Source organism: Vulpes lagopus, chromosome 2 (genome assembly GCF_018345385.1).
Source record: "Vulpes lagopus strain Blue_001 chromosome 2, ASM1834538v1, whole genome shotgun sequence".
Taxonomy (NCBI): Eukaryota; Metazoa; Chordata; class Mammalia; order Carnivora; family Canidae; genus Vulpes; species Vulpes lagopus.
Genome location: NC_054825.1, coordinates 174,397,993 through 174,420,519, shown reverse-complemented (window position 1 = coordinate 174,420,519; position 22,527 = coordinate 174,397,993). Strand labels below are relative to the sequence as shown.

At 59.5% G+C, this 22,527-nt stretch overlaps 1 protein-coding gene across 2 annotated transcripts; it reads left to right on the top strand.

Annotated features, from left to right (window-relative positions):
* The first annotated feature begins 521 nt into the window (after positions 1–521).
* LOC121485225 (WT1 interacting protein) lies at positions 522–21,820 on the top strand. Of its 2 annotated transcripts, none has more exons than XR_005986239.1 (8): positions 522–1,438; positions 7,450–7,551; positions 16,170–16,237; positions 16,393–16,455; positions 16,600–16,746; positions 17,505–17,556; positions 18,223–18,291; positions 21,419–21,491. XR_005986239.1 is itself a non-coding variant. In XM_041745347.1 (8 exons), exons 1-8 carry the CDS (start codon positions 730–732, stop codon positions 21,554–21,556), a joined length of 1,332 nt encoding a protein of 443 aa, XP_041601281.1. In that variant the 5' UTR covers positions 525–729; the 3' UTR covers positions 21,557–21,820. The 2 variants fall into 2 exon arrangements, 1 of the variants encoding a protein (XP_041601281.1); XM_041745347.1 differs by having other exon boundaries at positions 525–1,438; positions 16,616–16,746; positions 21,419–21,820.
* Positions 21,821–22,527: the final 707 nt, after the last annotated feature.

The window sequence follows — 22,527 nt, the reverse complement described above, 5'->3', positions numbered from 1 at the left end:
GTGAGGGGGGGTGGGGGTGTGAAGGGGGTGGGGGTGTGGTGGAGGTGAGGGTGGGGGTGTGGGGGTCAGGGTGTGTGGGGGGGTGAGGGGGGGTGGGGGTGCGGGGGGGTGAAGGGGGTGGGGGTGTGGTGGAGGTGAGGGTGCGGGGGTGAGGGGGGTTGGGGGAGTGACGGGGGTTGGGGGGTGGGGGTGAGGGTGGGGTGGCGGTGGCGGCGGGGACCCTGCGCACAGCGGCCACCCCCGCCCCCCCCCCGGCCTCCAGCCCCCCTCCCCCCCGCCCGGGGCCGCTGCGCCGCCAGGGGTCCGTCGAGGGCCCGGGGTCCTCCGGGGCCCGGGGGCGGAGGGGCCGTCGGTGCCCGCAGCCCGGTGCCCGCAGCCCGGTGCCCGCAGCCCGGTGCCCGGAGCCCGCCCGGAGCCCGCCGCCGCCGCCGCCGCCGCCACTCCCCCCGCATTCCACAGGCCGCAGCGCCGTGTCCTTCCTCGCATTCCTCCCACAAAGGAGTCCCTCCGCCCCGCGGCCGCCGGGGAGGGCGCGGCCCGGGCTCGCAGCGCGCCTCCCCGCGGAGCCCGCGGCCCCCGGAGCGACCCCGGCCCGCGCGCGCCCCGCCCCGCCCCGCGCCCAGGGCTCCCGGGGCGGGCTCCGGGCTCGGGCGGACGATGCGGCGGCGCGGCCGGAGCGGCGGCGGGAAGCGGAGGCGGAGGTGACGCGCCGGGGCCGCGGGCCGGGCCATGCAGCGCTCCCGGGCGGCCGCGGACCAGGCGGCGCTGCTCCTGGCGGGGCTGGCCCTGCGGGAGCCCGAGCCCGAGCCCGGCGGCGCCTCCCCGGGCCGGGGGCGGTGGGGGCCGGGGCCGGGGCCGGGGCCGGGGCCGGGGGACGAGGCGGCGCCGAAGCCGGGCCGCAGGGGGAAGGGCGGCGGCGGCCCCGAGGCCGCGGCGGACGCGCCGAGCCGCCCCGAGCGAGGCCCGCGGCGCACGGCGGCCGCCGAGCTCCCGGCGCAGCCCGCGAGCAGCCCGAGGGCCAGCCTGGCGGCCTCCGACGGCGGCAGCGCGCGCTCCAGCGGCATCAGCCTGGGCTTCGACCAGCGCCACGGCAGCCCGCGCTGCGGCCGCCCGGACCCGCGCCCCGGCCCCGGCCCCGGCCCCGGCCCCGGCCCCGGCCCCGGCCCCGGGCCGCCGTCGGGGGGCAGCGCGCGCTCCAGCGTGTCCAGCCTCGGCTCCCGCGGCTCGGCCGGCGCCTACGCCGACCTGCTCCCGCCCGGCGCCGGGCCCGCGCCCGCCCGCTCCCCGGAGCCCGCGCCGCCCGCCGCCCTCCCGCTGCCCGCGCTGCAGCTGCCCGCGGCCCGGGACGGCGGCCCGAGCGCGGCCGAGCGGAGGCTGGAGGCGCTGACCCGCGAGCTGGAGCGGGCGCTGGAGGCGCGCACGGCGCGGGACTACTTCGGTGAGCGGCGGGCGGCGCGCCGTGGGGGCGGGGGGAGGCCGGGGGGGACCCGCGGAGGCCGGAGGGGGAGGCCGGGGGGGGGGGAGGCCGGGGGGGGACCCGCGGAGGCCGGAGGGGGAGGCCGGGGGGGACCCGCGAAGGCCCGGGGGGGGGGGAGGCCGGGGGGGATCCGCGGAGGCCGGGGAGGGGGGGAGGCCCCGGGGGGGGGGGAGGTCGGGGGGGGGGCCCGCGGAGGCCGGGGAGGGGGGGAGGCCCGGGGGGGGGAGGCCCGGGGGGGGAGGCCGGGGGGGGATCCGCGGAGGCCCGGGGGGGGAGGCCCGGGGGGACCCGCGGAGGCCCGGGGGGGGAGGCCCGGGGGGGACCCGCGGAGGCCCGGGGGGGGGGGGGGGAGGCCTGGGGGACCCGCGGAGGCCGGGGCTGGAGGGGAGGCCGGGGGGGACCCGCGGAGGCCGGGGAGGGGGGGAGGCCCGGGGGGGGGAGGCCGGGGGGATCCGCAGAGGCCCGTGGGGGGAGGCCGGGGGGGACCCGCGGAGGCCGGGGAGGGGGGGAGGCCCGGGGGGGGAGGCCGGGGGGGATCCGCGGAGGCCCGGGGGGGGGAGGCCGGGGGGGACCCGCGGAGGCCCGGGGGGGGAGGCCGGGGGGGACCCGCGGAGGCCGGGGAGGGGGGGAGGCCGGGGGGGGACCCGCGGAGGTCGGGGCGGGGGGGAGGCCCGGGGGCTGGACCCGCGGAGGCCCGGGGGGGGAGGCCCGGGGGGGATCCGCGGAGGCCCGGGGGAGAAGGCCTGGGGGGGACCCGCGGACCGGGGCGGGGGGGAGGCCTGGGGGGTCCCGCGGAGGCCGGGGAGGGGGACCCGCGACGGCGCCCGCCGTTCCCGGGGTAGGTCGCGGCCGGGCGCGGAATGAGCCGCCCGCGGATCGTGCCTCCCCAGCCCGTAGCGCGGCCTCTGCTCGGCCTGCACCCCGCCAGCCCCAGCCGGGTGGGGACCCGCCGTCCCGGGCCCCCGGCGCCCCCGCGGTGCGCGGACTGGACAGGCGGGGGGGGGGGGTGCGAGGGAGGGACGGGAAGGGGCCCAGGCCGGCCCCCCGCTGCCCCTGCTCCGCGCGGTTTCCCACGGGGCCGCTCCCCCGCGCTCGCGGAGCCCACGGTCCCTGGCCCGCCTCCCCCAGGCCCGCCTCCCCTAGGCTGACCCTGGCCCGCCTCCCCCAGCCTGACCCTGGCCCGCCTCCCCCAGGCTGACCCTGGCCGGCCTCCCCCAGGCTGACCCTGGCCCGCCTCCCCCAGGCTGACCCTGGCCCGCCTCCCCCAGGCTGACCCTGGCCCGCCTCCCCCAGGCTGACCCTGGCCCGCCTCCCCCAGGCTGACCCTGGCCCGCCTCCCCCAGGCTGACCCTGGCCCGCCTCCCCCAGGCTGACCCTGGCCGGCCTCCCCCAGGCTGACCCTGGCCCGCCTCCCCCAGGCTGACCCTGGCCCGCCTCCCCCAGGCTGACCCTGGCCCGCCTCCCCCAGGCTGACCCTGGCCCGCCTCCCCCAGGCTGACCCTGGCCCGAGATCCCTAGTTCCTTGGAGACCTCGTAGGAGCCTCCCTGCGTCGCTGAGAGGGAAGCAGGAAGACGAGGCACCTGGCCGGGGTGGGGGTGGGAGTGGGGGTGGGGGGTGGTTCTCACCCCCAACGACTCCGCTCCCCACTCCCGTCCGTGTGCTTCCTGCGGGCAGCTCAGGACCCCCCGAGCTGGATCTCGACACAGGAGGGTGTGCAGGGGCCAGGCCAGGCCTGGGGGCCAGTCCAGGGGGAGGAAGAGTGTGAGCCCGGGAGGCGGGGAGCCCTGCGCTGCACCCCTGGCTCCCAGGGTGGCCGCCTGGGAGGGCCCAGGTGTGTGTTCAAGGGAGTGACTGGGACACGGAGGGGTCGCCTTTGGGAGGGGGCGCCAGGAAGGGTTTCAGGCCCTTCGGGGGGTGGGGCGTTAGGGTGAGAATCTGCGGTTTGGTAGGTCTTGTGGCTGCTGTCCAGAGAATGACTCCGGTGCTCTGGTCTCCTGTCCCCGTGCCCTGCAGGGCCCCGGGCGGGGTGGGTGCCGCGGGCCTCTGCAGCTGCTCGTGGCATCTTTGTGTGAAGCAAGGTGACCAGACCCAAGCAGGTGGTGGGAGGGTGGAGGGCGGGTGGCCCGAGACCTCAGAGGCGGGTGGCCGTCCTCTCTAAAGGGCCCCAAGGGGTGGGAGGCGAGTGATGCCAGATCTTTTTTTTTATTTTGTTTTTTTCCCCAAGGGAAGCCAGATCTAGGGAACATTTTCCTAATTTTGAAAAACTCGGGCAACTATCGGCTTGAATTGCTGATGACTTAGTGCTGATACTTGGCCTTCTGGAGCTCTAAAAGGTGGCTCTTTCACACACTCCACCTTGAAGAACGCAAAGTTCTGCAAAAGGAAGCGTGCAGGTAGCGTGAGCTCAAGCCGTGTGCGGGAGTCCACCCCCGCAGGGTGTTTCTTCCTCTCCTGCCGTCCCCCCTTCTCCAGGGCCCTGACACTCACTGACGTCTTGGGCCTTCTCTCCGTTCATTGACGTCTTTAGAACTTTCTCGTCTCTCCTCACCAAGTTCCGCGGCCCCTTAGCCAGCCAACAGCCTCAAGCTTCCGGAACCTCTTTGGAACCTCTTTTTTTTTTTTTCTTTTTCCAGAATCTTTTTAACTTGGGCCACCTCCCTCCCTCCCTCCTCTGGAACCACCACGGCCTCCCAGGGCCACACTCTGTTTTTGCTTCGCTGAGACGGCCACCTGGTCTCCCTGGTGCCTCAGTTTCCTCAAATGCCCGCTGCCCTGCAGAACCCCGACCCCCAGTCAGTGCCCCAGCACCCTTTTTTGCTGCTACACCGGCTGGCAGGGTGCTGGTCTTGAACCTCTGTGATCTGGGCACCACCCATCGCGTGGCCCTAAGCCTTGGTTGGATCCCACTTTTATTCCCTCAGTCGTCTTCGTGCCCCTCTGGCTCCTGCACTTGCCTTGTGCTTTGCTGCAAAACTTGAGGTCGGCACATGCAGGCGGCCTGGCACCCTCAGGGTGTCAAGTCCGCATCCAGATCTGAGGACCAGGGTCATTCCGCCTCCAACCCCACCTCCTCCATCTTGGGCTCTCCTCTTTCCATTGGTCTTTTTCTTTGGTTGTAAGTATATCAAGGGTCTTTCATTAAAAGAAAAAGGGGAAAAAATAAAAAGTAAAAGAAAAAGGGGAGAAAGAAGTAAACCCACACCTCCGAGGCCACCACGTCTCGCTGGCGTGCTCACCTCCTCCCATCGCCACACCTGGTTGGCACTGCCTTGCTCACCTGTCCCCCTTCAGGCTCAGCTCTCTGTCCCCCCTCACGGGACCGAGCCAGCTCTTGCACAGGACCCTGGTGATGCCCTGGCCTCGCCGGTGTTTGCCAGGCCTGGTCTCACCATCCCATAGGTAGAGTCCACCCTCTTCAAAATGCTGCACTCCCCGAGTTTTGTGGAGACTCTGTGCACTTGGTTCTCCTCCTTCGGTGTCTTTTTTTTTTTCTTATTCATGAGACACACAGAGAGAAAGAGGGAGAGACAGAGGCAGAGGGAGAAGCAGGCTCCCTGCGGGGAGCCCGATGCGGGACTCGATCCCGGGACCCCTGGATCACGCCCCGGGCTGAAGGCAGGTGCTCAACCGCTGAGCCACCCCAGCGTCCCTTCGGTGTCTTTTTATGAAAGTGATGCAAGCGCATATTTAGAAAAAACCCAAACAGGAGCAAACACTAGTCATACAAAGTCACAGCCTCCTGCCCTGCTTCCACAGCCTGGGGACTCTCGCTCTTCAGCGTGGCCTCTGGTAAGGTAGGAAGCGCCCGGTGGGGCTCCCAGAGCTGGGGGACAAGAGTTAGGGACAGGGCCTGGGTCATTTTCACTTAGAAGGAGAAGCGGCAGCAGTTGGCGCGGTGGGCTGTTGGGGACCAGGCTGCAGGACACCCTGGACGTGGCCTTTGGGAGGAGAATGGGGGACTTGCATCAGGCCCGGGGAGGGGGTCCCCGAGAGGAGGGAATGAAGCCAAAATGGGAGCACAGAGGAGCTGCGATTGAGAGTCGGAGGGACCCGCGCACCCTGGACACCCTGAGCGGGCCCGGGGGCGAGAGCAGCCCTGGCGCGGGGCGCTGGGGGGGGCGCCGTGGGGGGCGTGGAGCCGCGTGTGGAGCCCCGCGGGCCTGCTGTGTTCCCTCCTGCGTCTTCCAAACCTCCCAAGTCAGCAGTTGAGGTCCCGGGGTGACCTTTCACGGGCGGATCTCGGTTTCCAGCTTCTCTTGAAAATCCTGACCCGTTAGCGGTCTGGGCCCGCGTTCCCCCAGCAGCCGGGCGTGGGGGGGACCCCGGCGGCTCTGTTCTCTGACCCCCTGGGCCCCCCTGGGCCCATCAGCCTCCCTTACGCCCGGGAGCCCCCAGTAGAGCTGCAGCCGGAGGAGCGCCGGGGCCGGGGTGCACCAGACCCCCGACGCCGCAGAGGAGGAGCCGGCGGCCCCCAGCAGCATCGGGACGGGATGTCCGCACGGTTGGGACGCGGCCACCCCGGGCGGCGGGACGGGGACAGGCGCAACCGTGGCTGATGCCAACACCCCAGAGCTCTGGTGGAGACCGGAGGGAGAGCGTGAGGGCAGCACGTCCTGGAGCAGCCCGGAGATTAGGGTCTAGAAGGCCCGGGGAGCCCGTCTCCCGGCCCTGGGAGGGATGGGACACCCCGGGGCACTGAAGGGAACTTCGGACTTCAGGCTGGGCGCCCCCGTTCTGGGTCCCAGGACGGCTGGCCAGGGAGTCCCCCGGGACCAGTGCCTGGCTTCGTCCTGCCGTTGCCGGTCACCCTTTTCCTTACCACGCGCCCCTGACTGCTGGGCACCCCGGCCTGTGCTGCTAGAGGCGCGTCCCTCATCCCACCCAGTAATCCCAGGTGTCTGCGTGGCACCTTCCTCCCCGATTTCTTCCAGACCTTAGCTCAAATGTCACCCTGGCACTGGGGCCTTCTCCGTCATCCTATTGAAAGCTCACACGCTCAGATATATACTTCATCAGCCTTACGTTCCCCCACAGCGCTTGTCTCCACTGGAGATACCGCTTACCTGTGGTCACCGGTCCCCCGTGACCCCCCTCCCTGGCATAGAGGCTCCTTGAGCCCGGGGACTTCCCTGGTGCGTGGCCGGATCTCCAGCCCCTAAACCGTGGGACATGTGGCAGGCCAGCAGTGTCGCTGTGCTGATGTGGGACTCAATCCTGGGTCTCCAGGATCACACCCTGGGCTGAAGGCAGATGCTCACCCGCGGAGCCACCCGGGCGTCCCTTCTTTCTGGCTCATAGACAGCAGGAAGGATTTTCTATCAATCCAAGACTCTGGTCACTGGTGAAGGGGCTCAGAATGACTCTCTAGTATAAATGTGTCACTCGTGGGGCCCCCTGGGTGACTCAGTCAGTTAAATGTCTGTCTTCAGCTCAGGTCATGATTCCAGGGTCCTGGGATGGAGCCTGGCATCGGGCTCCCTGCTCAGAGGAGAGTCGGTCTCTCTTCTCCCTGCTCGTGCTCTGCTGCCCCTCAAATAAATCTTTATTAAAAAGGTCCTTACTATTTTTAAAGAGTACTTATGTATTTATTGGGAGAGACCGTGTGCTTGAGGGTGCATGCGAGCAGGGGGAGGGGCAGAGGGAGGGAGAGATGCTCAAGCAGGCTCTGAGCTGAGCAGGGAGCCCGACGTGGGGCTCGATCTCCCCACCCTGAGATCACAACCAAGAGTCAGATGCTGAGCCGACTGAGCCACCCAGGCGTCCTCCGTCGTTGGTATTTTGATGCCAAGGGCAGCGCCGGGGACTCTGCTTACCTCTTTGAATCGCAAAGAGCAGCAGACACAAACCCAGGACACCCTCGTGGTTCCCACGTTAGTTTGTACCTGAGCGATGGAGGCCTTGGGAAGCTCGTTGGCCCCAGGTGAGGCAGCCTTAGGACTGGGGGCTGACCTCTCCTGCTTCTCTCCCGCAGGCATTTGCATCAAGTGCGGGCTTGGCATCTACGGAGCGAGGCAGGCCTGCCAGGCCATGGGGAGCCTCTATCACACGGATTGCTTCACCTGTGACTCCTGTGGTAGGTGACCTCTTCCTCGGCCCTCTGGCACCTAAGTGCCAAGCACCTGCCACCAGCTCTGGCCCAGGTGGAGTGTGGAGGAGGCTGAGTTGTGGCCCCTCTCCTTCTGGGCCTGGCCTGCTTGGGAGGCCCAGGCCCCCGGGGAGATCCGCTGGGCCCGGGGGAGGGAGGTGTGGAACCAGGGGGGGAGCCCTGTGCCACCAGAGGGAAAGGCTGCCCCTCGGGCCCTTGGCCTTGGGGCCCCATGTCTCCTGGCTGCCTGGGTGGGGCACGTGTGCTAGAACTGTGCTTCCTGCCTGGGCGTGGGGCTGCTATTTCTTTTCCCTGCAGTTTACTTATTTTTTTTCTCCCAAGTATCAACTATAAATGTTATAATTTAACCTAGACGAAATTCTAAAAAGAAAAAAGTAGCTATTATCCAACCAACCTAATAAATCTTCACTCTTGATTCCACCCCCTTTCCTTCAGGCTTTGCCCCGAAGCAAATATCTTTCGTTTATTGATACTAAGCACTTTAATATTTTATGTTACAGGAGTGTAGTACACGCACAGTGTTAAGTCAGACTGTCCTGAGAAGCTGTTTTTGCCATAGCAGAAACCACTCCTCTTTCCATTCCTGGTCCCATTCCCCAGAGGCAACTGCTTGGTACTTTTTTTTTTTTTAGCAGTTTCTAGAATCTAGTAGACATCCCTGCATCTGTAACAAGCATACACTGCTGTCTCTTTTTCTTTTTTTAAAAAAATTTTTATTTATTTCTTTATTCAGAGAGTGCGGGTGAGGATGTGCCATTTTCAGACTTATTTTTGCTTTGATAGATGAGGAACAGGTTCTTACACTGCCCACTTCTCTTCCTTCCAGTTTTCTGAGTGTAATTCCATCATAAGTTGTGGTCAAGGGACGCCTGGGTGGCTCAGTGGTTGAGCATCTGCCTTCAGCTCAGTCATGATCCCGGGATCCTGGGATCGAGTCCTGTGTCAGGCTCCATGCGAGGAGCCTGCTTCTCCCTCTGCCTGTCTCTGCCTCTCTCTCTCTCTGTGTGTCTCTCATGAACAAATAAATAAAATCTTTAAAAAAAATTAAATTAAATAAATAAGTTGTGATTAAGTCAATAAGCCAGGTTTATGTTACTTTGAGTATTTAAAAATTCACTGCAGAGCCAAAAATTATACTGTGATACATTCTGTAGTTTTTTACGTTTCCTTTTTTTTTTTTTCCTTTTTTAACCTTTTCTTTCCCTTGTATTGGCTTGTTTCATCCTATCTTTGTCCCTCCACCTCCTTCCCCAGGCCCCATTATATAAGGCATCCTACTGAATCCCTCTGGACCCCTGTGGAGTGCCCATTCGGTGCTTTGCCGTGTATCCGCCCTGCATTGAATCCACTCTTTCCTGGAAGCTTTTAGCTGGGGAGAACAGAGATGCTGCTGAGGAGGCTTAAACTCAGAATATTTTTTTGCTCCCTGAACCGGGAACCCAGAGATAAGGACTGGCTTCAGGTTGTGATTGATCTAGTGGCTCAGGCCCTATGAGGTGCTTGGCTTGGTTTCCCTTGAGTTTGGCTTTTGCCTTGGGGCAGCTTCTTTTAGGGTGGTGAAATGTCTGAGGCAGCTTGAGACTTCCATTGGCGCCCCGCTGGTCTGGAGGAAGAGGGGACATCTGTTCCGGTCACATTTTTGGAAATTTCTTTTCCAGAAAGCACCTAGCAAATATCTCTTTGTATGTCATTGGCCAGAGCATCTCACACATCCATTCCTGAGCCAGTCTCTTTGGCGGTGGGGAGTGTGATGATTGATTCACCGACTTGCCTGCGTCTCTGAGTAATACCGTGATAAGGGAGGAGGAGTTATCTTTATACTAATCAAGCCCATCGAGGGATAAGGGGAGTGGATTCAGGTTTCCCTTGAAGGAACCAGGCTGTCTGAGGTAAGGTTGGCTACTGAACACCGTGGAGGAGAGAGAGAGAATCGAAGCTGTGAAGCATTGCCTACGAGATTTTGCTCCCGATACCTAAGAAAGGGCACGTGGGAGGTCAGTGTTCTGAGTTCTGCTCTAAAATGCCTTTATTCTATGCTCATACATTTTAGTTTGGAATAGATTCCCAAATTGGAAACATTTTTCACTCCGCATTTTTTTTAATCTTTTTTTTTTTTTTAAAGATTTTATTTATTTATTTGAGAGAGAGAGTGAGTGAGAAAGAGCATAAGAGGGAGCAGGAACAGGAGTGGGGATGAGGGTGTGGGGAGGAACAGAAGGAGAAGGAGAAGCAGGTTCCCCGCTGAGCCGGGAGCCCAGACTCCGGGCTTCATCCCAGGACCCTGGGATCATGACCTGAGCCAGAGGCAGCTGCTTAACAGACTGAGCCACTGAGTGTGTGTGTGTGTGTGTGTGTGTGTGTGTGTGTGTGTGTGTGTGTTTTAAAGATTTTATTTTTAAGTAATCTCTACATCTGACTTGGGGCTTGAACTTACAACCCTGCCTGCGATCAAGAGTCCTACACCCCAAGGCCTCAGCCAGCCAGGCGCCCCTCACTCAGCATTTTGAGGTCCTAGTTTTACCTTCCAGCGGCCACTGTTGCTGCTACGTTCTGATGCCCTTCTGATTCACGTTTGTGTGTGCGTGATCCGGGTTTTCCTTTGGGGAGCTCTTGGGAGGAGGACTGTCACGTTGCACGGTGGCCTCTGGGCAAGGCCGTGTGCTGCCCAGTTCCAGGTGGTGTCACTGACATCGATACAACGGCAGCCGTGCTCGTGAAGTTGGACGATACAGCTTGTATATTTTATTTATGTGTGGTGTAGGCTTTTTACCACTGCGGTTGTCCTGGGCACACACACAGCCCTGCGAGACTGGAGATTTGCCCCCTCGGTTCTGGGAATTTTCTTTTTTTTGGTACTAGTTATTTTATTCCCCTTTTTTTTCTCCAGAACCGAATTCACCAGTGTATAATCAAGATAATACATTATGTCCAAGTTGAGTTTACTTGAAGACGACTAGGCCGGATTCACATTAAAAAACTCATTAATGTATATATAGATGCCTGGCTAGCTCAGTCGGTAGAGTATGCGGCTCTTTTTTTTCTTTCCTTTGAGAGAGATTTTATTTATTTATTTGAGATAGAACGAGAAAGAAAGAGCACAAGCGAGACTCAATCCCAGGACCCAGGGATCATGACCTGAGCCCAAGGCAGATGCTTAAGTGACCAAGTCACCCAGGCGTCCCTAAAGTTTCAGGTCTTTTATCAATTTAGGGAAAAATCTTAGCTATTTTATTTTCAAAAATTGCTTCTCTCCCATTCTTTCTATTATTTACTTCTAGAATTCAAATTCGGAGTATTAGACTTTCTCATTCTATTGGGTCTCTTAATCTCTTCCTCTCATATTATCCATTTCTCTGTCTCCCATTCTGTTTAATTTTCTCAGATCTGTCTTACAGAAACTAGAATCCAGATCACTTATTTTCGCCTTCAGCTGCGTTTTTTCTCTTTAAAGATTTTATTTATTTATTTATTTATTTATTTATTTATTTATTATAGACATAGAAAGAGAGGGGGGGGGCAGAGACACAGGCAGAGGGAGAAGCAGGCTTCCTGCGGGGAGCCCGATGTGGGACTCGATCCCAGAACTCCAGGATCACGTCCTGAGCCGAAGGCAGATGCTCAACTGCTGAGCCACCCAGGCGTTTCCGAAAAGATTTTCTTTTTAAGTAATTTCTACCCTCAACATGCGGCTCGAACTCCTATCCCTGAGACCAAAACTCACATGCTGTACTGACTAAGCCAGCCAGGGGCTCCTATACTTTTTTTCCTAGCAATGGAGTTTCTGGGTCCTGGAGTAACATTTGTGTCACTTTAATATATGCTGCTAAGCAGTTTACCACAGTAGACAAAACAATGTATTATCCTGCTGGCAATGTATTAGAATTCCAGTTTTTCCTCTTTCCCACCAGCAGGTAGCATTGTCAGTCTTCCATCATTCGAGTGGGGGTGGTGTGGTATATTAATGAGATTTTATTTTATTTTATTATTCTTTAAAGATTTTATTCATTCATGAGAGACACACAGAGGCAGAGACACAAGCAGAGAGAGGGAGAAGCAGGTTCCCTGTGGGGAGCCTGAGTCAGGACTTGATCCTGGGACCCCAGGATCATGCCCTGGGCCGAAGGCAGGTGCTCAACTGCTGAGCCACCCAGGCACCCATGACACTTTGTTTCATCACATGGTTTTGTAATTTTTGATTGTGGAGGTCAGCCTGTGGGAATTGAGTGAGGTCTGTGTGGAGGGAGATTTCCCCGGGGTGTATTTTTTTTTTAAGATTTTATTTTTTAAAAAATTTATTTATTTTTATTTTTATTTTTTTAATTTTATTTATTTATTCTTAAAGATTTTATTTATTTAATCACGAGAGACATAGAGAGAGAGAGAGAGAGAGAGGCAGAGGCACAGGCAGAGGGAGAAGCAGGCTCCATGCAGGGAGCCTGACATGGGACTCGATCCTGAGTCCCCTGAGTAACCTCTGTACCCAATGTGGAGCTCCAACTTGCATCCGCGAGATCAAGAGTTGCACGCTCTACCGTCGGAGCCAACCAGGCGCCCCCCCATCCATGTATTAGTAGCTCGCTCCTTTTTATTGCTGAGTAGGATTTTATTGTATGAACATACCACAGTTTGTGGTACGTTCACACACTGATAGATTGTGCTGTGAACATTCTCGTACAGGTCATCTGTGGACAAATGTTTTCATTTCTCTCTCGGGTAAATTCCAAGGAGTGGAATTTCTGGGTCATAGGCTAAGTGTATGTTTAACTTCATAAGAGACTGCCAAACTTTTCCAAAGGGGGTTGTGCCATTTTCATACTCCCACTAGAAATGTTAGAGTTGGGTTATTCTATGTGTTTGCCAACAAGCGGTATTTTTGTCTTTTTAATTCACCCATTCTAATGGATGAGAAATGGTATCTCGTGGTTTTAATTGCATTTCCCTGATGACTAATAAGGTTGAGCATCTTTTTTGTCTGCCTCTTGGCCATTTATATCTTCTTTTATGAAGTCTGTCCGGGTCTTTTGCTCAACTTTTGAATTGAGAGTTACTTGTCTTTTATTACTTGGTTGTAAGACTATATATATTCTGAGTAGAAGTTTTTTTCAGATGTATGTTTTATGAATATATTCTCATGGTATTTTTTTTTTAAGTAGGCTCCATGCCCAGCATGGAGCCCAGCATGGGGCTTGAACTCACGACCCTGAGATCAAGACCCGAGCTGAGATCAAGAGTCGGATGCTTAACCGACTGAGCCACCCAGGCACCCCTCATAACGTACTTTTGTGTATGGTATGAGGTGAGGAATTGAGTTTCGTTTTTGTTCCATATTTCATTTTTTCCCTTCAGTTGTCATAGCACCATATGCTGAAAAGACTTTGCTTTCCAACTTGTGTGTTTATTGAAATATTTATGGGTCTATTTTTGCATTCTGGTCTGTTCCACTGATCTTTGGGTCTTTCCTTACCCCAATATTACACTGTCTCGATTACTTGAAGTCTTAAGATAGGCAGTGTAAGTCTTCCAGAATTGTTAATCTTTTGCAAGATTATTTGGCTATTTTGGTTCTTTGTATTTTTATATAAATTTTAGAATTGGAAGGCAGCTCTCAACACAAGGGTTTGAAAGAAGAAAAGAATGAAACAGAATAGAATGGCATGTCGGTTTCCACAAAAAAATAAGAATGCTGGGATCTTAATTGTGTAGCGTTGCACGTACAGATCAATTTGGGGAGAATTGATGACAGAACATTTGAAGCCGTGAAGATGATGGTCAGGGACTGAGAGGTTTTTTTTTTTCCCTATGTGCAAGCTGATGAGTTTGTCTGCCACTCTTCCACTGATGCTGACTGAAGACATGAGTCTCCTGGGGCAGAAGCTCACAGCCCTGCAGGCAGGATGAGCCTCACATTTGAATCCTTGTGCATGCCCTCGAGTCCCATGGGGTGACGCAGGGGGTGCCAGGCGGGTGCTGCAGAGCAGTGGGTGTCTGTCAAGGCTGGGAGCCCTGAGCTTAGGGAGCCCTAATGTTTTATAGTGGGCTGCCAGCAACGCTATGTGACCTGTGTTTCTGAGAAGCACATTATATGTATAAACTGGACAGCAAACAAGCCTGCTTTCGACTTCAGAGGGACATAAGCCATCTTTGTTTTCTAAGCCATTTGTTCCACAGATGTCCTTGGGGAGGTAGTTCCGAACGAAAGCTGTCGGTCCCCTGTAACGTATGCAGAAGTGTGAGAGACCCAAGGGGGAGCTGGTCTTCCAGCAACGGTAGATTGTTCTACTTATGGATGTTTTGGGTTTTTTTTAAGATTTTATTTATTTATTCATTCATTCATTTATGAGAGACAGAGGCAGAGACACAGGGAGAAGCAGGCTCCATGCAGGGAGCCCAACGCGGAACTCGATCCCAGGACTCCAGGACCACGCCCTGGGCCAAAGGCAGGCGCTAAACCGCCAAGCCACCCAGGGATCCCCTATTTATGGAGGTCTTTTGAAATTTCTCTCAGCAAAGTCTCGTTTGGCAGAGTGAGGGTCACACATATCTCTTATTAAATTTATCCCTCAGAATTTTGCAGGGTTTTGGGGAGGCTGTTATAAATGCAGTTTTAAAAATTGTAAGTTCGTTTTCCACTCATTCGTTACCAGGATATACAAATATATTTGGTTTCACATTTCACATCCTACAACCCTGCTAAGCTCATTTATTAGTTCCGGTAGGGTTTCTTTCAGGTAGATTCCCTATTGTTTTCTATATAGCACAATCATATCCTGATGAAAGATAGTTGTACTTTTTCCTTTCCAATTTTTAATTTTTTTCCCCTGTCATATTGCACTGTGTAGGGCCTCTAGTCCAATGCTGAATCCTAACGGGAAGGAAAAGCCTCTAATGTTTCCCCCTAATGTCTGATGTCAGGTCACGGTTTCTCTCAGGTGCCCTTTATCAGGGGAGGAGGCTCCCTCCTGTTTCTGGTTAGGCGCTGTGGTTTTTCTCCTGATTCTGGTGGGCTGCCTCTAACAGCAGGCAGGTCTGCTGGGGCTCTTGTTTTGACAGGAACACCCCTTTCACGAGGGCCTTAACTGGTGAGAGTTACACTTCTAATGTCCAAAGATTATGACAATTCATTCTGGAACGTCTGCTCTGAGTCCCACTGAAGTGATTTTTTAAAAAAACATTTTATTTTTTTTAAATATATTTATTTATTCATGAGAGACACAGAGCGAGAGAGGCAGAGACACAGGCAGAGAGAGAAGCAGGCTCCATGCAGGGAGCCCTACGTGGGACTCGATCCCGGGTCCCCAGGGTCATGCCCCGGGCCGAAGGCGGCACTAAACGGCCGAGCCACCTGGGCCTGCCCCTTAAAAAACATTTTAAAAAATATTTATTTATTTTAGAGAGAGACAGAGACTATGGGCGGGGGGGTGTACAGAGAATCTCAAGCAGACTCTGCTGAGCACAGAGCCTGATGCGGGGCTTAATCTCATGATCCTGAGATCATGACCTGAGCTGAAACCAAGAGTCAACTGACTGTACCACCCAGGTACCCCTGAAGCAAATTTTTTTTTTTAAGATTTGTTTATTCATGAAAAACACAGAGAGAGGCAGAGACAGAGGCAGAGGGAGAAGCAGGCTCCCTGCGGGGAGCCTGATGTGAGACTTGATCCTGGGACTCTGGGATCATGACCTGAGCCAAAGGCAGATGCTCAACCATTGAGGCACCCAGGTGTCCCACAAATGTATTTTTTTTAAAGACTCTATTTCTCTGACAGAGAAAGTATAACCAGGGGGAGCAGGAGAAGGAGAAGCAGACTCCTCACTGAGCAGGGAGCCTGATGCAGGACTCGATCCCAGGACCCTGGGATCATGACCTGAGCTGAAGGCAGATGCTTAACTCACTGAGCAACCCAGGTGCCCCAGCAAATGTATTTTTAAAAATTAACCAGAACAGCAGTTTACACATGAAAAGCACTTCCTTATATATTTGCTTTGAGAACCTCTTACAACAATCTGTCAGTGGGTTCTGTTTAATTTTAAAAATATGGGATCCCTGGGTGGCGCAGCGGTTTGGCGCCTGCCTTTGGCCCAGGGCGTGATCCTGGAGACCCGGGATCGAGTCCCACGTCGGGCTCCCGGTGCATGGAGCCTGCTTCTCCCTCTGCCTGTGTCTCTGCCTCTCTCTCTCTCTCTGTGACTATCATAAATAATAAAAAATTAAAAAAATTAAAAATATATTTATTATTTTATTTTTTTAAAGATTTTATTTATTTATGATAGACATAGAGAGAGAGGCAGAGACACAGGCAGAGGGAGAAGCAGGCTTCATGCAGGGAGCCCGACGTGGGACTCGATCCCGGAGCTCCAGGATCGTGCCCTGGGCCAAAGGCAGGCGCTAAACCGCTGAGCCACCCAGGGATCCCGATCCTCTATTTATTATTTTAATAGTAATGACCTACTAATAAAGGGAAATGTTAAAATTTGCCCATAATCTGCTTCTCATCTGTTGGAGAAGAGTCCTGAGAAATGGAACCAGGGGCTCATCGCTGGGTTCCAGTGGCCCAAGGCCCCCTTCTCAATCCCCGTCCTTGCAGGGAGACGACTTCGAGGGAAGGCGTTCTACAATGTGGGTGACAAAGTCTACTGCCAGGAGGACTTCTTGGTGAGTCGGAGCTGGGCCCTGGCTGGTGCCTTGGGGGGGAGCAGGGGAGGGGGCCCTCCTGCTTCTAGGGAGACCTGGGGCCAGGAGGCAGGTGCTGGCTGGGCAGCAAGTGCCCCTTTGTCACCTAACATTCTGGATCCCTTGTGTCCCGTCAGTACTCTGGGTTCCAGCAAACAGCCGACAAGTGTAGCGTGTGTGGACACCTCATCATGGAGATGGTGAGACCCTCCCCCAGCCTCCTGGAGCCCCTCTGACAAGAGCGGTCTTAGGACCCCCGTCACCTGTTGCAGACCTGCCAAGGGCTCAGAGCCAGAGCCTCTTCGGGGGCTGTGCTGAGCCTTCCGTCTGCACTGACCCTTCAGTGCCTCCCACCTCCAGATCCTGCAGGCCCTTGGGAAGTCCTATCACCCAGGCTGCTTCCGGTGCTCGGTGTGCAACGAGTGCCTGGACGGGGTGCCCTTCACAGTGGACGTGGAGAACAACATCTACTGTGTCAGAGACTATCACACGTGAGTCCCAGCGCCGTGGGGCAGGTGACCCCCGCCGTTTCTCCCGCCTCCCCGGGAAGCGTCTTCCCCCCCTGCCTGTCTGGGTTCTCCATTCCTGGCCTTTCCACCTCCAGCCTCCCCATCAGTCGGTCCTCAGTGGCGGGCGCAGGGCCTGGATCCCTGTCTGGAACCCTCTCTTGGATGATTCAGCGCCAGTCGTCTCTTTCCTCTCCCTGCCTTTGCCTGCACGTTCCGTCTTAGTCGGCGGTGGGGGGGACACCCCCCTCCCAGGGGCCGGCCACCTCCCTGGGGTGGGGGCTTGGAGCCTCTGCAGAGTCCTTTCCCTGGCCGGCTGGCGTCCACGTGAGCAGCCAGTCCTTTCCCCCAGCTGTGGCTCCAGGCCCGGCCCGCTGAGCTCTGGTCCCGTGCGGCTGCCGCGCGTGGGGTTGGTGCCCTGCATAGAGCACGAGTACTCAGTGTACAGCTGGGCTTTGTGGGGGTCTCAGCTAGGGGAACCCCCCCCCCGGACAATTAGGGGAGAGGGTAAGGAGAACCCGAAGCCATCCCAGAGGAGCTGATGGGGTGGCTATGAATTGGGGAGCCAGATGAAGGGCCCAGAAGGCACCGCAGAGGCTGCCCCCCTGCAGTGTGTCCACATAAGGAAGGGGTCCTGAGGCTTGGGGCCATGTCGAGGGGCTCCCGTGGGTGGGTGGGTCTGCCTTTCTGCCCTTGGCCTCTGGCCACTCAGGGGTCACTCCTGGTTTCCTTTATTCCTCCAGGGTTTTTGCACCAAAATGTGCCTCCTGTGCCCGTCCCATCCTCCCTGCACAGGTAGGAACCACTCACGTGGAGATGACCAGGTGCCTGGCCCAGCCTTGCCTGGTTCTGCTCAGGCTGGCCCCAGGCCTTGGGCCCCGGGGGAGGAGGAGCAGATGCTCCTGCCCCGTATCCCTCAGGGCCGAGGGCTGTGTTGTGCCCATAAGCACCTGTGTGTCCCAGCAAGAGTTAGAAGTGGTGGCCCTCAGCTCCGTTGCCCACGGACGTAAGGATGGCTCCGCGGGTCTGTTCGCCCTGCAGGCTGAGGTGGTGGGGGGAGCAGGCGAGAGAAGGTTGCAGTCTGTGCAGGAGACGTCCTGGGGGGCTCTCCGGCACTGTGCCCTCCACCCACGCTGGCTCTGCCCCAGGCTGGTGTGCCTAGGGAGAAAGGACTGGCGGTGGCCCTTCCTGACTGCAAAGAACTGAAAAGAACATGTAGACACACGTAGACACTCACGTGACAGCTCTCCCGGATGCGTGTGCGTGCTCCTGGGTGTCGCTGGGGGGGATGTGCACCTGCCGACGCCTGTTCTGCCCGTGGGAGCAGCAGAGGCAGGGTCCACATGGGCACGAATGTGCACCTGCCACGACCAGGCCGTATTGTGTAGGCGTGTGCACCCCACACAGGTCGCCCCAAAACCCAATTTGCTGACTGTGTCCGAACCCCGTCTCTTCCTCCAGGGCTGTGAGACGACCATCCGTGTGGTGTCCATGGACAGAGACTACCACGTGGAGTGTTACCACTGTGAGGTGAGCCTGGGCCCCCCTGGAATGCTGGTGGCTGGGCAGCCCCCCTCCATGTAGACCCCCTTTTTTAAAATTTATTTCATTTTTATTTTATTTTATTTTATTTTTAAATTATTTATTTATTTATTTATGATAGTCACAGAGAGAGAGAGAGAGAGCCAGAGACACAGGCGGAGGGAGAAGCAGGCTCCATGCACCGGGAGCCTGATGTGGGATTCGATCCCGGGTCTCCAGGATCGCGCCCTGGGCCAAAGGCACGGGCCGAACCGCTGCGCCACCCAGGGATCCCCCCCTTTTTTTTAAAAAAAAAGATTTTTATCTGTGAGAGAGCACGAGCGGGGGGCGGGGGGGGGGAGAGGGAGAAGCAGGCTCTCCACTGAGCAGGGAGCCTGACACGGGACTCGATCCCAGGACCCTGGGACCCCGACCAGAGTCGAAGGCAGATGTTTAACCAACTGAGCCAGCCAGGTGCCCACATGCAGGTGTCCGCTTCTCTAGGTGTCCTGTGGGCCCAGCTCCCCTGCTCTGGTTCTGTCCCGCACTCCCCGCCCGCCCCGGGGAGCCCTCTCCCTTCTCCCCAAGCTATGTCCTCAGCCCACTTCCTATTCGATCTAATATTTACTGAGGGTCTCGGGGTGGGGTGCTGGGATGCACAGGGATGAGCCTGGAGCCCCCACTCTTGCAGCAGGGATGAGTGCTCTGGCAATGTCTACACAGGTCGATATCGCCGTCACGGTGACTTGTCCGAGTAGGTGGGAGGCCTTGGAGAATCAGGGAAGGCTTTCAGGAGAGGGGGACGCCCCAGCTAAGACGGTGCCAGGGCGAAGGTGCGCAGCTGAGTCAGGAGGAGTTGGCAGGAGCTGGGACGTGAGGCTGAGGACTACGCATGATCCTGGGGGCAGTGGAAAAGGGTGACACGGTGGCAGGGGCACTTTGGGGAGGGGGCTCTTGGCCGTTCTCCGCACGGCGGGGCTGTGGTCCTGGCTCGGGGTGGCTCGCGGGGTTGCGTGCTGGCCAGGCAGTTAAAAGGGACTGGGTTTGGTCAGTGACCGGACGGGGCAGTTTGGGGGTTAGGAGGTGGCCACGGGGAGCCCCGGAGAAAGCGAGGGTGCGGGGTGGAGCGGAGAGGTGGCCTCCTCTGGGGCCCTGGGGATGCCCGAGTCCAGGGGCAGCTACACGGGCTGGAGTTCAGACTCTGGCTGCGGGAGTAGGAATTTGGGAGTCGGGGCACCCATAGGTCTCTCTTCTCTGATACTCTCCCCCGAGGTCTCCAGTGGTTTGGCCCCCCCAAATTTTCAACTCAAGGAGACCAGTGGGCCCTCTTTGGGGCCTGGAGAACCTCTTGAGGTGGTCACCTGGGCACTTGTAGGGCTCACCCCGCTGCTCCCCCGTCTCCAGGGCCCCAGGGTCCGTGTCGCGTATCTCGCACCCAGAGCAGGGGACATAGGATGGAGACCCAGGCCTTGCTGCCGCGTGGCTGGAGGCCTGAGGCCTGTGTGGGGGAGGCCAGGGCGCGACGGAGTCTCCCAGGGAAGTCGGGGGAAGTCGCAGCGGCAGGAGAGGGGCCCAGCACAGCCCAGCAACGGCGACCTTTGAGGGGTGCTGAGGGGCCATATGGGGAGGCCAGGCCGAGTGAGCACAGGAGAGGTGGGAGAAAAGCCGAGAACAGCATGTCGGGCCTCAGCCCCAGGGAGAAGCGGGAGGGAGGGTCAGTGAGAGCTTCAGTGGCACTCAGGGGACAGCCTAGAAGCAGGTGGCCCTGGTTGGCCCTGGTTGGGGCAGGCGGCCCAGCGGGAACTGGGATCCTGCTCCTGGACCTGGGATCCTGCTGCGGGACCGGGAAGGGACCCGGGAAGGAGGCGCCGCCGCAGTAGTCGTCGTCCCCCACCCCCCCCCCCCCCCCCGCGCCCCCGCAGTGACAGTGCATCCTGTCTGCTGTCCTGGGGGCCGTGGGGTCCCCCTGGGGCCTCTGAGCACAAGAGCGGGCGATCAAGGCAGGCTTCAGGGGTGGGGTGCCAGGGCCGGGGAGACCCTTGTCCCCAGGCCTCCCTGGTGTGTGGTGGTTAGCGGCAGGGCCCCCGAGGGAGCAGGACAGGTGTTGGGGTCAGGGCTTCGGGAACAAGCATCGAAGCAGGTTAGCCCTGGGTGTGGTGGGAGTGTGACCAGAGGGGTCTCCTTGGGGCGTCGATGGAAGAGGTTGTGCGGATCTTTGCCCTCCATGACCCTTGTGTGTGTGGGGGGGGAGGGAGGCAGGAGGAGACCCCTGGGGGGGCAGGAGGCACTTCTCTGTTCTCAGTGGCTTTCTGCTGCGGACCCTCCCTCTGAGACTGGAGACTCTTCGCTGTGCCCTCGGGTCCACCCAGTTTGGATTTTTTTCTAACTTGGGCCCTATCCCCCCCCCCCCCCCCCAGTCTGGGCGCCTGAATCCACTTCTCTTTTCTGGTTCTCTGTGCTCCCTGCGCTCCCTGGGAGGCGCTGTTTGTTGCTGTTTTCAATTTCTTTGATGGGGAGGGAGGGAGCGAGGGGGAGAGAGAGAGAGGGAGGGGGAGAGAGAGGGAGAGAGAGAGGGAGAGAGAGAGGGAGAGAGAGGGAGGGAGAGAGAGAGGGAGAGGGGGGGAGAGAGAGAGGAGAGGGAGAGAGAGGGGGAGAGGGGAGAGAGAGGGAGGGAGAGAGGGAGAGAGAGGGGAGAGAGAGGGAGGGAGAGAGAGGGGAGGGGGAGGGAGAGAGAGGGAGAGAGAAGGAGAGGGGGTAGAGAGAGAGGGGGAGGAGAGGGAGAGGGAGGGGAGGGAGGGAGGGGGGGAGGGTGTGGGGAGGGTGACGAGAGGGGAGGTGAGGTGAGTGGAGGGGAGGGGAGGAGTGGCCCGGCGCGCTGGGAGGGTCTTCGTCGGGGGGTGGCGCGGCGCTCTCGAGCTGGCGGCCTATCCGGGGTGCGGGCTCCCGCCCGCGCGCCTGGGGGAGGTGCGGGGGGCCGGGCAGCCCCGAGCGGCCCCTCCGCGTGGGTGCGGGCTCATCTCGCCGCCCTGAGGTCGCCCCCCTCCGCGCCCCATCGCGGGTCCTTACGCGGGTCCTTACGAGCCGCCCCCTCGGCGCCCCCGCGGCCCGCTGACCCGGCGGCTGTGCTCTCCCCTAGGACTGCGGGCTGCAGCTGAGCGGGGAGGACGGACGCCGCTGCTACCCCCTGGACGGCCACCTGCTGTGCCGCCGCTGCCACCTGCGGCGCCTGGGCCCGGGGCCCCTGCCCTCGGCCGTGCACGTCACGGAGCTCTGAGCGGGGCGGGGGCGGGGGCGCGCGGGGGCGCGCGGGGGCGGGGCCGTGCCGGAGCCGGGCGTCCGCCCCACGCGCCCCCCGCCCGGCCGAGGGGCCGGCCCCGGCGAAGCTGCTGCTATTTATTCACCGTCTGTGCCTGCCGGCCGCCTGCCCTCCTCTTCCCCCCTCCTCCTCCCTCCTCCCTCCTCCTCCCTCCTCCCTCCTCCTCCCTCCTCCTCCCTCCTCCTCCTCCTCCCTCCTCTCCTCCTCCCTCCTTCCCTCCTCCCTCCTTCCCTGCCTCCTCCTCCTCCTCCTCCTCCTCCCTCCCTCCTCCTCCCCCCTCCCTCCCTCCTCCTCCCTCCTCTCCCTCCCTCCTTCCCTCCTCCCCCCTCCTCTTCCCTCCTCCCTCCCTCCTCTTCCTCCCTCCTCCTCCCTCCTCCTCCCTCCCTCCCTCCTTTCCTCCCGCCCCCCCCCGCCCCCCCCCGCCCCCCCCCGCCTGCCGTTCCCGGGTCCCCCCGCGCCCTGCCGCCTGGGGCGGGCACCCAGACCGCGTGCAGGGGCGCGGCGTGCGGGGCCGGCCCCCCCCCCCCCGTCCCGGAGCCCCCTCGGGCAGGGCTGGTCCAGCAGGCGGGGGCCTGGCCGAGGGCCCGAGGGCGCGCGTGTCCTGGCGGGTGGGGGTCCCCGGGCGGGTGGGGCCCCCTTGGGGCGGGGCCGCGGAGGAGCCCCGCCCTCGGCCGCCGCGGGGTGGCCCCCGGGTTCCGCCGGGTGTTTGCAGGCGCGGCCCCGCGGGGGGACCCGATCCTGGGCCCCTGCAGCCCTGGGCGCGAACTCGCGCGACTGCAGCCGCAGGGCTCGGTGGACAGAGGCCGCGAGGGGGCGCCCGGCCGCGTGGTCAGGCTCCGGGCACCTGGCTACTCGACAAAAAGTGTATGATTTGACTTAAATTAAGTTTTTCCTTTGAGAATATTTTCATTTTCTTTAAAAGAATATAG

Bases quoted from the DNA above. Each gene is read 5' to 3' on its own strand.
- LOC121485225 (XM_041745347.1), top strand. From the start codon at position 730: ATGCAGCGCTCCCGGGCGGCCGCGGACCAGGCGGCGCTGCTCCTGGCG. The intron at 16,747-17,504 runs GTGAGTCCCAGC...TTATTCCTCCAG, and splicing joins TGTGTCAGAGACTATCACAC to GGTTTTTGCACCAAAATGTG. The intron at 18,292-21,418 runs GTGAGCCTGGGC...GCTCTCCCCTAG, and splicing joins TGGAGTGTTACCACTGTGAG to GACTGCGGGCTGCAGCTGAG.